Here is a 12,832-nt window from a genome sequence, read left to right on the forward strand (position 1 = left end):
ACTGAAAATGATGATGTTCAACTTTCATTTCTGCTTAAAATGCCAAAGTAGCTATAAAACTATTTTAGATGCACCAAGTCAGGCCTAGTGGCACAGGCCTATAATCCCTGCTCTTGGAAGTCTGAAGCAGGAGGATTGCAACTCAGTGCCAGATTTGTCAATTTCGGGAGAACTTGTCTCAAAAAAAAGAGGGGTGGGTGTAGCTCAGTGGTTGCATGCAGAAAACCCTAGGTTCAATCCATACCATTCCCTCCTCACTCCCAAATTAAGCTGCATTAGTGAAAATACTTAATACTGAAATTATGTACTGCTATTGGATGTCAGATTTCCAAAGTCCTAATAACGTTGCTGATTGATGCCTGAAGTATTTGAAGAAAATTCACTTGATGTTTAGCTCCTTGGCTAATGTTCACTATTTTAAAAGGCTGCCAGTGTTCTGGATTAAATCTTGATAGTAAATCTTAACTTTCATTTTCAGGCCAGAGTTACAGCAAGTTACTGTAGATGGACTAGATGTTCTTATTCCAAAAGACCCAGGACACTTTCTGGAAGAAGTACCACACTCCAGATTTATCGAGTGCAGGTATAAAGAAGCTCGGGCATTCCTTCAGGTTAGAGACAACCAAATAATGCACTTCTAAATTAAATTAATGATAATTAGGGCTCGTTTAGTTTTTAAGAGGAAGTGAAGATGGCATATGCAGAATAGGTTTAAATGTCTTGTTAAGTTGACCATCTTTCATCCTACTTACTTTCTTTTCATTTAAAGTTAAAAACTTCATTTTTTCCTAAGGGTTAGGGGTGTAGCGTAATGGGTTGAGTGCTTGTCTGAAATGCACAGGTCTTGGGTTTCATTTCCCCCACCACATAGATCAGCTGCGGTAGCAGGTGCCTATAATCCCAGCACTTGAAAGATGGAGGCAGAGGGTTGACAGAGATGTTCCACTACACAGTGAGTGCAGAGGCAGCCTGGGCCAACAAGAGCCTGTCTCCAGCAGGAAAGCATAGATTCTGCTGGCTGTTAAGGCAAGTTTGTAACCCCAGCACCTCGTAGGCTAAGGGAGATCTCAGTTAGAGGGCATCCCTGGGCTTCACGCATGCACACAGGCACACAGGCAAGCACACACACATTGTTTTCTTCCCTGAATGGTGTCTGCTTCATTTTTTTTTTTAAAGATTTATTTATTTATTATGTATACAGCATGTATGATCAGAAGAGGACACCAGACCTCATTACAGATGGTTGTGAGCCACCATGTGGGTGCTGGGAATTGAACTCAGGACCTCTGGAAGAGCAGTCAGTGCTCTTAACCTCTAAGCCATTTCTCCAGCCCTGCTTCATTTTTTTGGGTGGGTTTTTTTTCTTTTTGGGTGTTGGTCCAGCCCACTGGGGGCAATGCCACCCCTGTGAATATGATTTGGGATTGTATAAAAGTTATAGCTGAGTAAGCTGGTAAGTAGCATTGCTTCGTGGGCTCTGTTTTGGTTCTTTCATTATTTGTTTGTTTTGGGTTTTTTTCTTTCTGTTTTTCTTTCTTTCTTTCTTTTTTTTTTTTTTTTTTGGTTTTTTGAGAGAGGGTTTCTTTGTGTAGCCCTTGCTGGAACTCACTCTGTAGACTAGGCTACCCTCGAACTCAGCAATCCACCTGCCTCTGCTTCCAGAGTGCTGGGATTAAAGGCATGTGCCATCACCCACCAACTCTGTGCTTTAGTTCTTACTTTGAGTTCCTACCCTAACTCCCTCAGGGGTGGACTGTGAATGGGAGTTAGTTGTAAGATGAATTAAATTCTTTCCTCCCCTGTGTTGTTTATTGATCATAATGTTTATCACACAATAGAAAGCCAATTAGAAATAGAATGTGTAACTAAATATCAACCTTTTTTTTTTTTTTTTTTTGAGCTGAGGATCGAACCCAGGGCCTTGCACTTGCTAGGCAAGCCCTCTACCATTGAGCTAAATCCCCAACCCTAAATATCAACTTTTTATTGCTGCCTAATATCCAAGACTCAAATACAAGGGTCTCAGATACTGTATGCTGATACCCAAGACTTCAGCCTGACAGCCTAAGTGGAGGAGAAAGAGGAGCAGGGAGAGGAGGAGGAAGGAGAGAAGGAGGAAGAGGAGGAGGAGGAGATTTAGTTTGGTGCTTCCTGCCCTAAAGGAGGAGGAAGAGGAGGAGGAGGAAGAAGAAGAGGATGAGCAGGAGGAGGAGGAGGAGGAGGAGGAATAGAGTTCAGTGCTTCCTGCCCTAAGGGCATTGCCCAGCTCTGCCATAGCACTTGACACAGTGAACTGTGAGTGTCTTTTACCCTCCTAAATCAGTGAACTTAACAGCAGGCACCTATTTTATTCACGGTAGTCAGTTGCTGCCATGCCATTTGTGATGCTGGATTTTTTAAATTTATTTTTCCCTTCTGACATTGTATTGATATTGCAGATGTGGTATCACTAAAAGACTTGGTCATGTTTTTTATTTTTTTCCTCTTACATGTTTCATTTTTGTTTCTTATGTTAGAACCATAATAAGTAAGTAAAAGACCAGGAGGGTCCACTTTCAAATTAAAGTTAACTTACACCCATTTGAACAATTGATGGCACCAAACAGTCTTTTTTTTTTTTTTTAACAGAAACTTTTTTTTTATTTTGCTTCCATAGGACATTTATTTTAGATTTTAGAACAGAAATGACGATGACAATATTCTAGACAAGTACTATTTTTTTAGAATTCTTTGTTATTAGAAAAATGTCAATTATAAATTTATGCATTAACATATAACTTTATTTTCTACCTAAAATTGAAGAAAACTATCTTATTTTAGATTGGATATGAAGGTAACATGCCCAGAATTAAAATTCCACCTTAAAGTTTAAAATTTATATTTTGAAAATCAAGAAAAGAATTATTCATAAAACCATGGAAACTCGTTGAATTACCTCTGGTCCAGATGGGAGGTCCGGGGCGGAGGAAGCTGGAGGCTGGTCTCTGAGTCTCAGGAAGTGGCTGGGGTCTCAGGCAAATGGGTGTGGGGGCGGGGTGTGGAGACTGCAGTGTCTGCCTGCAGTCTTGGAAAAGGGGAGCCTTCTCCCAGGGCCTGCCGATTGGCAGGGAACTGGGGCCAAGTTGGTCAGGTCCTCCTGGGGTGGCCTGTGTCCAGCGGTGGGACCCTGGCGCAGTTGCCTCTCTGACTATAACCCAGGCACAACAGAAACTTTTTTTAAAGATTTATGTATTTATTTATTAATTTATTACATATACAGTGTTCTGCTTGCATGGATGCCTCCAGGCCAGAAGAAGGTACCAGATCTCATTATAGATGGTCTTGAGCCACCATGTGGGTGCTGAGAATTGAACTCAGGACCTCTAGAAGAGCAGCCAGTGCTCTTAACCTCTGAGCCATCTCTTCAGTTCCCCTCCCCCACTTTTTTCTTTTAGCCAAACAGTCTTAAATGAAGTGAAATACACAGTATGGTTATAGCAGTGAATTAATCCAATTTAAAAAAAAAACAAACAAAAATCTAGTAAAGTAGTCCCTAGCTCTCCTCGTTTTATTTAATAATGATTTTTAAGAAGAGTGCCAGACTTACATAACAATTGCAACTACAATACAAATAATATGGTTTTTTGCTTTTTTCTGGTGCATTTGAGAGTGAGCTATAAACCAGTGTCCTGAAGCCTCAAATAAACTCAGTATTTTCTAAAAACCAGAGTATTCTCTATCTCTGAATAAAAAAATCAAGAATTAACATACATTGCTTTTAATCTCAATGTAACTTTGTGTGGTAGCATATGCTTTGGGAGGCAAGGACTGGAGGATTGACCAAAGTTCAAGGCCTGCTAAGGCATATAGCAAGACTGGTTTTAAACATCGCCAGGAAGCTTTCTCCTGTGCAAGTGTCACTTAGGAAAGGTGCGTGCTTTCTAACAGCTTCCAGGAACACCATCAATCTCAGACCATAGAAACTGTTGATGCCCTTACACCTTAGGGTGAAGCCTTGTGAAGCTTGCAGCTTTGGGGAGTTTCCTGTAACCTTTAGATTTCATTTACTTCCTGAGTCCTGTGACCTCCTTTCTCCCTCTAGTGGAAATGTTTAAGTTCAGAGGAAGGGCTACAGAACACTGTTGATGTTCACATCATTCACCCAGTTTTCAAGTCTTAAAGTCTCTTGTGACTTTGCATATTTCCCTTTGTAATTAGAAGTATTTGTTTATAAGTTACTTTGCAACTATTTAAATATTAACATTTCTCATCAAATTTGTTATTTAAATAAGAAACTCCCATGGTTTCCTGTTTTCATGAGTTGTAGACCCTTACTTTTATCATTGATTTTAATCTTAAGATTGTTGCATATTTGGCTGTTAGAAGACTCTTGACCACAACTTCTATGTCTTCTGTCTTATCTCCATCTTTCTTCATTTTTATCAAAATATAGATATTCTAAGTTCATCTTGTGATTTTCCTGTCTCAGCCCTGGATTCAGCCATTTCTCTGAGTCGTGGGTCCTTGTATAAGCCAAGATCTGGACAGTAGGGAGCATGCCCATTGCTGTTTGGGTTTTTCTGTACACAGGCCCTTTCACTTAACAGGAACATTATGCATATGTCTGTTTATATTTATTTTTAAATCTGTTTGTTGAAATTTGAATTTAAAAATTCAAATCATCATCTCCAGCCCAATTAAATTATAAGATCTAACTAAACAACATTGGATGAGCTGTCAGGGGACTCATTACTGGAGAGATTGGATTGTCCCTCTCCGCAGCCATTAATTGTCTATAGCTCTTCATCTAGGGTTGGAGCCTTGTGGTATTTCCCACATCCACACTGTAATGTCAGCTGGTGCTGTCATTGTACAGGTCTTGTGACCATGTTGTTAAGATTTGTAGGTACACATCCCTGTTATCTATAGGGGATACTCTCTCATAGTAGACATCCTGATCCTTTCACTTGTAGAGTCTTTCTACCCCTTTTTCCATGTTTCCTGAGTCTTCGATATAAAGACTGTGTTATAGGTGCATTAACTAGAGGTGGATGCCCCGTGCTCAGTTGTTCATTTCTGGGTTGACTCCTCCAAGCCCTGGGTCTGAAGTGTGTAGTATATTCAGCAATAAGATCTTACCTTCATGTTCTGGAACACAACCAAATACAATGGCTTACCTAGTTTGGGAAGCTTCTTAGACTCCTCTGACCAACATCTTGAAGGGAGGTTTCCCATAAGGTGAGTGTTCTTTAACAGAGAGGAAATTGTAGCTTAAAGATGCTTTTAACAGCCAGGCAGTGGTAGTGCACGCCTTTAATCCCAGCACTCGGGAGGCAGAGGCAGGTGGATCTCTGTGAGTTCAAGGCCACCAAGTGAGTTCCAGGAAAGGCTCAAAGCTACACAGAGAAACCCTGTTTCGGGGGAAAAAAGAAATCACATGATATTTAGGTTACTGTCTGAGTTAGTAATTTGCTGTGGGATAATTCTCGTGTACATTGGTTTAATAAAATACTGATTGTTGAGTAGCCAGGCAGGAAGTATAGGCAGGACAAGCAGATGAGAAGAATGCTGGGAAGAGGAAGGCTAAGTCAGGAGTTGCCAGCCAGACACAGAGGAAGCAAGATGACCAGGCAGAATTGAGAAAAGGTACCAAGCCACGTGGCTAAACATAGGTAAGAATTATGTGTAGCAGGAATCTTAAAATGTTCTTATTAATGAAATCAAACCTGAGGCCAGTTATTGGGGTGAATGCTGGAAGATCAGAGAGGCAGTACAAGCCGCAGTTTCCTCACCTCACCAGTTCCTCAGCTGGTCTTGTTTCCTCAGACTGGATGCTTCTGTGTCCTCATCCCAATGGCTCTCAGCTGAACTGTGCTGCTCCAAAGCCTGAATGCTAAACCAACCAAATGCTTAACTAACCAAAATGCTGCTAGTTTCTGGTCTCCACGCCTTATATAATCTTTCTCTTTCTGTCCCCACTCTCTGGGATTAAAGGCTGGGTTTCTGGGATTAAAGGAGTGTGTCGCCATGCCTGGCTGTTTCTAATGTGGCTTTGAACTCAGAGATCCAGAGGTATTTCTGTCTCTGAAATGCTAGGATTAAAGGCATGTGCTACCACTGCCTATCCTTATGTTTAATCTTGTGGCCGTCCTGCTCTCTGACCCCAGATAAGTTTATTTTGGGGAACACACAATATTGTGGGGAACATAATACCACATTTCCCCTGTTTTTGCCTAAAATTAAAAAAAAAAAAGGTTATAACTAATACAAGAAAAATCATATCCAATAAGTATATACAATATACATAGTCAAGATTTACATTAATGATGTCTAGTCCATTAACATTTGACAGATTCAGGCGAAAAACTCCATTATATATAACATTTGATAAACTCAGACAAAAAAATTTTCATTACTTATCCTATTTAAAACAAGTAGTTCCTTTTTAAATGTAGATCCAATAATTTACCTTTTTATCTGACCATATCCATATTCTCTCTTTTTTCTTTTCATAATAGATTCAGTAATCTACCTTTTGTCATTTTTATATTTTTCCCTTTTTCTTTTTAATGTAGATTCAATGATCTACCCATTTATCCTATTATTTCCTTATCTTTTTTCTCAAGGTAGATTCAGTGATCTACCTCATATCTATAGTCTCCTTTTTCCTTTTCTTTTTTAAACAAAACCTCTGAATCTAATTTTCATGTTCTTTTTCCTGACCATTAACAATTAACAACTTGTAACCAACCATCATAAACAATGACAATATCCAAAACTCATTAAAGAACCGAAAACCTCCCATCCCACCTTTTGGGGATGTGGGCGTTGTCTTCTTAAAATTACTTCCATCTTTAGGGGATCCTGAAAAGAAAATTTTTGGGTTAATAGTCAAGTCTTGTATCATTTGTCCAGCCACTACATAATGAGAAAGTGCAGGGCTTGTTTCAAGTCCTTGTTCAAGTAGTCTGTCAGGCTGGATCATCTCAGCTAGCCATCTCGAATTGTCCTGACCAGTTTGTAGTCCAAAGTCAATCTTTCTGTGGTGCTAATGGCTTTATCAATGTCCACATGAATTCATCTTTGTAGGGTCCCATCATCCTTTTGAAGATTTCAAAGTTGCTGTTAGGCATAGTCATGGTTCCCTTAAGATTTCTTTTTCTTTTTCTTTTCTTTTTTTTTTTTTTTTTTTTTGTGCCTCCTCTGTGGTTTGGAGAAATCACAGTCTCTTGTCTGTCTGTCTTTTGGAACCATAAGTATTCTTCCCTAGAAGAGAAAATCTTCACAGCAATTTCTCCCCACCATTTGTCTTACCAAACTTTTCCAAACTGATCTTTGTTGATGCTTTCTTGTAACACGATGGTCCTGGCAATTCTTCTCTGAACAAGCAGTAGTAAACCGTTTGTCCCAGGTACCAGCATCATCGCAGTCACCAACACAATGAGAAGCAGCCAGCAACTCGGAGCAGCAGCCACTGCCTCCATGGTCCCACCACAAACGTTTGTGGCTGGTCTGGCCCTGGCGCAGCTTCTCCTTAGTAAGCCTCCTAGGCCGGCCTCAAACTCGGGATCCTCCTGCCTCTGCCTCCTTCAGTAAATACAACCAGTGTGCATCACCACAACTGGCTGAGTAGCTTGGGTCTGAGCTGGGGCCTGCAAGGCCACAGGCAAGCAGCCTTTTCATGAATTCGTACCATGAACGTTGGGCGTCAGATATTGGTGAAATTATTAAGGCCACTCCATGTAGTTAAAAGGGAGGTTTATTTTGTGGGGTAACTTAAAAATGAAGGGATTAGGTTGCAGGATCTGGGAAAGGTATGGTGTAGTCCGGTTCTCTGGACAACTCTGCTCGGTCTACCTCCAGCGTCCAGGGTCCCAGAACCAAGAGAGGCCTCCCCTCTTGATCCTGGGTCTTCAGCCTCCTCCCTCAGCCCCACCTTGTGGACGTGACCATTACTGAAGCCTCAATGGGGGTTGGAACTTCCAGGCCAAGGCTAGGATGGCTACCCACTACAATTATGGGTTAATTTAAGTGTAAGAACTAGTCTGTAATAAGACTGAGCTAATGGCCAAGCAATTAAAATTAATATAAGCCTCTGAGTGATTATTTTATGAGCATCTGCAGGACTTAAAGGTCGGGTGGGATCTGAGAAACCTTACAACTACAATCATTTCTTCATTTAGCCACTCACCAATATTTGTTGCTAACCTACACATACCAGGTGGCGTTCTAAAGCTGTTGATTCAGTTCTCATATGTTTACAGCACACTGGGGAAATGAAACAAAACCAACAGCTACAACTACATATAAGAATGAAAAAGGTAGAGAACTAGCTCAATAGTAAAGAGCACCGGCTGCTCTTCCAGAGGACCTGGGTTTGATTCCCTCCACCCACATGGCAGTTCACAACAGTTTATAACTCCATTCCCAAGAGATCTGATGTTCTCTTCTTTCCTCCACGGCCACTAGGCACGAACTTAGTGCACAGACATGCATGCAGGCAAAGCTCATATACATAAAATAGTAAAAAAAAATCTAAAGACTTACAATTTCTGTGTTCGTGGCCACCATTGTAAGTTCATGGAGGAGCTGACTATTTTGCTTGGCTTTGTGTATTAGCAAGTGTTGAACGGAAACATTGGGGAAACACACTCATCTGTCTTTTTAGGGAAATGAGGATATTTCTCAGAGGCCAGAGCTGAAACATACTTTTGTTAGTCAGAGGCATACTGAAAAAGAAAGCAACATATAAACTCACATAGACTAGAAAGGCTGTGGTATATTGGATCAGTTCCATTTTATTATTATAACAGGACATGTAAAAAGAGACTAGTGATGAGGCCAGACAGTAGCCAGAGACCTGTGTCCCTCATCTGCTAGACCACGTAGTTTATATCTTGTTCCATAGTGAAATATCACTGAAGAATTCATGCAGTTACAGAATAAAATGTACTAAATCAGAAAACTAAAATGACTAAGTAAAAGATAACATTAGTACAAATTCTTATACTTTACAAAAGGGCTTTCATTTCAATCTGTAAAGTAGTTGTATAAAGCATAGTGATTATATTTACATTATAAATGAGGACATTAACCACAGTGAAATTTGTTTCTTCCATTCTGTTGTTCATTTTTCAGATGTAGAGATACTGTTCTAGACACTGGGGTATTTTATACAATACCCAAACAAACGGCCCCTCCTCATAGAGTTTACACTCTTGTAAAATGATCTGCCCATCCCAAAGGAGATGCACCTAGAGTCCAACACAGATGGTCTGATTCAAAATGTGTCTTTCTGCTTGATGACCCAATCTGTAAAGACAAGTAAACAACTGCATCTAAAACATTATATAATCTATTTGGTTTAAATAATGCTACTGGCTCTGTAATTAGCTCTCTTCTCCCAACTGCCCAGCCTGCTAACTTCTGATGTATAGAGGAAGTGGATAACAGTTCAAGTCTCATCGTTGGGGAATCCTCATTATATAAATTTCTTCCTCTTAACCTGGCTGCTTCTAGAATCTATTTGAATTATTTTAATGTGTGACTAAGAAGCAACTATAAACTTTGATTTCTGTGCTTGTGAGGTATATGCATCTGTGCCTGTGTGTAGGTATGTGGGCACACTTGTGCGCTTGTGTCTGTGAGGCCAGATGATGGAACTGGGTGTGTTTTTCTGCTACGTTTTGACTGTATCCACTCCCAGGACCCCTCTACTCCTGCCCAATACACCCCCTTTCCATTTTTATGTCTTCTTATTTTTATAAGCCAGAGAATCCAACTAGTTCTTCCTACATTCATGTGGGAGTGGGGCTATCCACCAGAGCTTGGGCACACTAGCAGCAGTCCACAACTTCTTCACCTTATTTTTTGAGACAGTGTCTCTCACTTAAACTGGAACTGATGGACTGGCTAGATGGGCTAGCCAAGGAGATGCAGGATCTGTTTGTCTCTGTTCTCTCCCACCCACACAGCATAGGCATCACAGACCCACACCAGCATCCCAGCTTTTATATGGATGTTGAGAATCCAAAGCCACTGAGCCACCCAAGATCCATTTGGATCTTTTGCAGTAGAAAAAAAGATACCGTGTTAATTTCCAAGAATACTTCAGATATCATAGAAAAGTGTTATAAGAAATAACTATTCATTAAACTTGCAGCAGTACCTTGAGGATAACACTGTGGATGCTCTGGCCTTTCGGAAGAGGGCAAAGGAATTACTGCAACTAGCAGCCAAAACATTATAGGAACTGGGAGTGCCCTTCTGGCTGAGCAGTGGAACTTATCTAGGTAAAAATACTTTCCTTTTTTCTCCATCTCATCCTTCGAATTTTAGGAGTGAATGTTTGAGGTGATCAGAAATCAGTGATATTGGAAGTGTAATATGTATAAGAGGAGCAAACATTAATGTAGAAGCAAAGATGTGTTGACTCTTTAAAGAAAGTAATTGATGAAGTATAAATAGAATCCTTTTTTTTGTTTGTTTGTTTGTTTTTTGTTTTTTTGAGGCAGTGTTTCTCTGTGTAGCTTTGCACCTTTTCTGGAACTCACTCTGTAGACCAGGCTGGCCTTGAACTCACAGAGATCCGCCTGGCTCTGCCTCCCAAGTGCTGGGATTAAATGCATACACCACCAACATCCGGCTAAAATAGATTCTTTTAAAAGACTCATTTGTTTATGTATTTTATGTAGAGAAGTGCTCTATTCAAATGTATACTTGTGTGCTAGAAGAAGGTATCAGATCCCATTATATATGTTTGTGAGCTACCATGTGGGTGCTGGGAATTGAATTCAGGTCCTCTGGAAGAGCAGCCAGTGTTCTTAACTGCTGAGCCATCTCTCCAGACCTATAAAATAGAATCATGAGGGCAATTGTATTTACTAAAAGTTATAATAATGTGTACAAATTTACATCAGACATGTAGATTATGTTTGGTTTTCAGGTTATCCTTAAATGGTATTTTGCTGTTTCTGTCTCAGAGATTATTATTGCTTTAAATGGAAATGTTGCAGGAAACATTTCTAGTGAGAGGAATATTGACAGGCATGCTTTAAGGCCATCCGTAACTTCCAGGTCATTGAGAGCATCACTGGTTAGGCATCACAGTTCACCTGAGATGGGGAAAGATACTTTTTGTAGTTTTAAGCAGGCAGCTATTAGAATCTGAGAAAGGTTTCTGGATACACCACTCATTACATCAGCTTCATGGAATTTAGAATTATTTAGATCCTTAAGATTGTTGCTTTTCTGTTCCTTCTCAATTTTTATTGTAGTTGATTATAATTGTATCTGTTTTTTTTTTTAATTGTGACTGCATTTGTACAAAAGTTAATTTCAGTTAGTTCAGCTTTTTAGAAGTTACCATAGAATTTATTTTCTGATTCAGGACCCTTTGAGACTGAAAGGAAATGCCTTAAATAATTATGCAGGTGCAATAGGTGTAACCTGATGTTCGTGGCTGTCCTATAGACTGGGCTGTATGAGAGATTACATGCTTAGACAGGGTGAGGCACACATTTTTAATCCAGCACAGGAGGTAGAGGCAGGAGGGGCAGAAGTACAAGGCCAACCAGGTGGTAGTGGTGGTGGTAGTGGTGGTGCTGCTGCTGCTGCTGCACACCTTTAATCCAACCATTTGAGAGGCAGAGCCAGGCAGATCTCTGTGAGATTGAGGCCAGTCTGATGTAGAGAGTGAGATCCAGGACTGGCACCAAACCTACACAGAGAAACCCTGTCTCAAAAAAACAAAAAAAGAAAAAAGAAAGAAAAGCAAATTTCAAGGCCATAGCAACATAGCAAATTCAAAGTCTGGGATATGTGAGCCCGGTCTTGACAACAAAACAGTAAAGGCATGAAAGAATACATGGTAATCTCTGGTGTGAGCACGATTGCTTGAAAACATTTTTTTTGAATCAAGTTTGTTTTTATAGTCAGTAGCTAAAAATGCTTAGTCATTTGATTTGAAATTTTACCCTCGTGGTTTATTTCATTTATAAAATAAAAGTTATATTTGATGATACTGTGTATTAAGTAATGTTTAAGGATCCCTTTATTTTTAGGTTTTGGTGGGTTTTTTATGTTTTCGTTTTGTTTTGTTTTAAGCAGGGTCTTACTATGTAGTCCTGCTGGCCTAGAACTCTCTGTGTAGCCCAGGCTGGCCTTGAGCTGTTAGAGATCCACCTGTCTCAGCCTCCTAGGGTCGAAGTGAGTCCTGCAACACCTAGCAATCCCTTCATTTTTAATAGTTCATAATTGTTTATTAGAATTCTTTTATAATTCCAAATCATATTTTGTAATAGCAATGCCTCCTGGGCTGACTATAGACACTTAGGTACTTTAAAAGCTATTGGAGTGGAAAGGTTAGAAGCTAGTAGGGAAGACTCAGGAGTTACTAGTAATGTTTAGGTGTAAGCTTCCTTAGACCATTGTCAAGGCACCTAAGCAAGATGTAGATACACAAGAAACACTGAGAAATAGCATTGGGTGTGCACTGAATATCACACCTTACCCAAATCTTTTATGTGACCTATCAATTATGAGCTGTGGGAGCTGTTAAGTGCTATATATTATGGACTCAGAAAAGTATATTAAAAGAATTAAATATTAACACATCTTAAAGCAGTCTCAACTATTAAACTTTAATGATTAAACACTCTGAACAGCAATTCTTTAAGTGAATGGACCAATTAATACATTATTAAAGTTAATGATCTACTCAGAAATTATTATGTGTCCTGAAAACTTTTTTTTACAGACAGGATCTCAATGTGTAGTCTTGGATGTTCTGAAACTCATTATGTAGACCAGAACAGGCTAGCCTAAAGGTGTCAGCAACCATGTCTGACTTCAT

At 39.8% G+C, this 12,832-nt stretch overlaps 1 protein-coding gene across 8 annotated transcripts in view; it reads left to right on the forward strand.

Moving 5' to 3' along the window:
* Positions 1-12,832, forward strand: part of LOC118578742 (fukutin-like) — an 87,288-nt gene that overhangs the window by 31,460 nt on the left and 42,996 nt on the right. For all 8 annotated transcript variants that reach the window (XM_036179915.1, XM_036179920.1, XM_036179917.1 and 5 more), the window contains one exon: positions 479-583. In XM_036179915.1, coding sequence (XP_036035808.1) covers positions 479-583 — 105 coding nt within the window. The remainder of the gene's footprint in view (positions 1-478; positions 584-12,832) is intronic.

This window comes from Onychomys torridus, chromosome 2 (assembly GCF_903995425.1).
Source record: "Onychomys torridus chromosome 2, mOncTor1.1, whole genome shotgun sequence".
Lineage (NCBI taxonomy): Eukaryota > Metazoa > Chordata > Mammalia > Rodentia > Cricetidae > Onychomys > Onychomys torridus.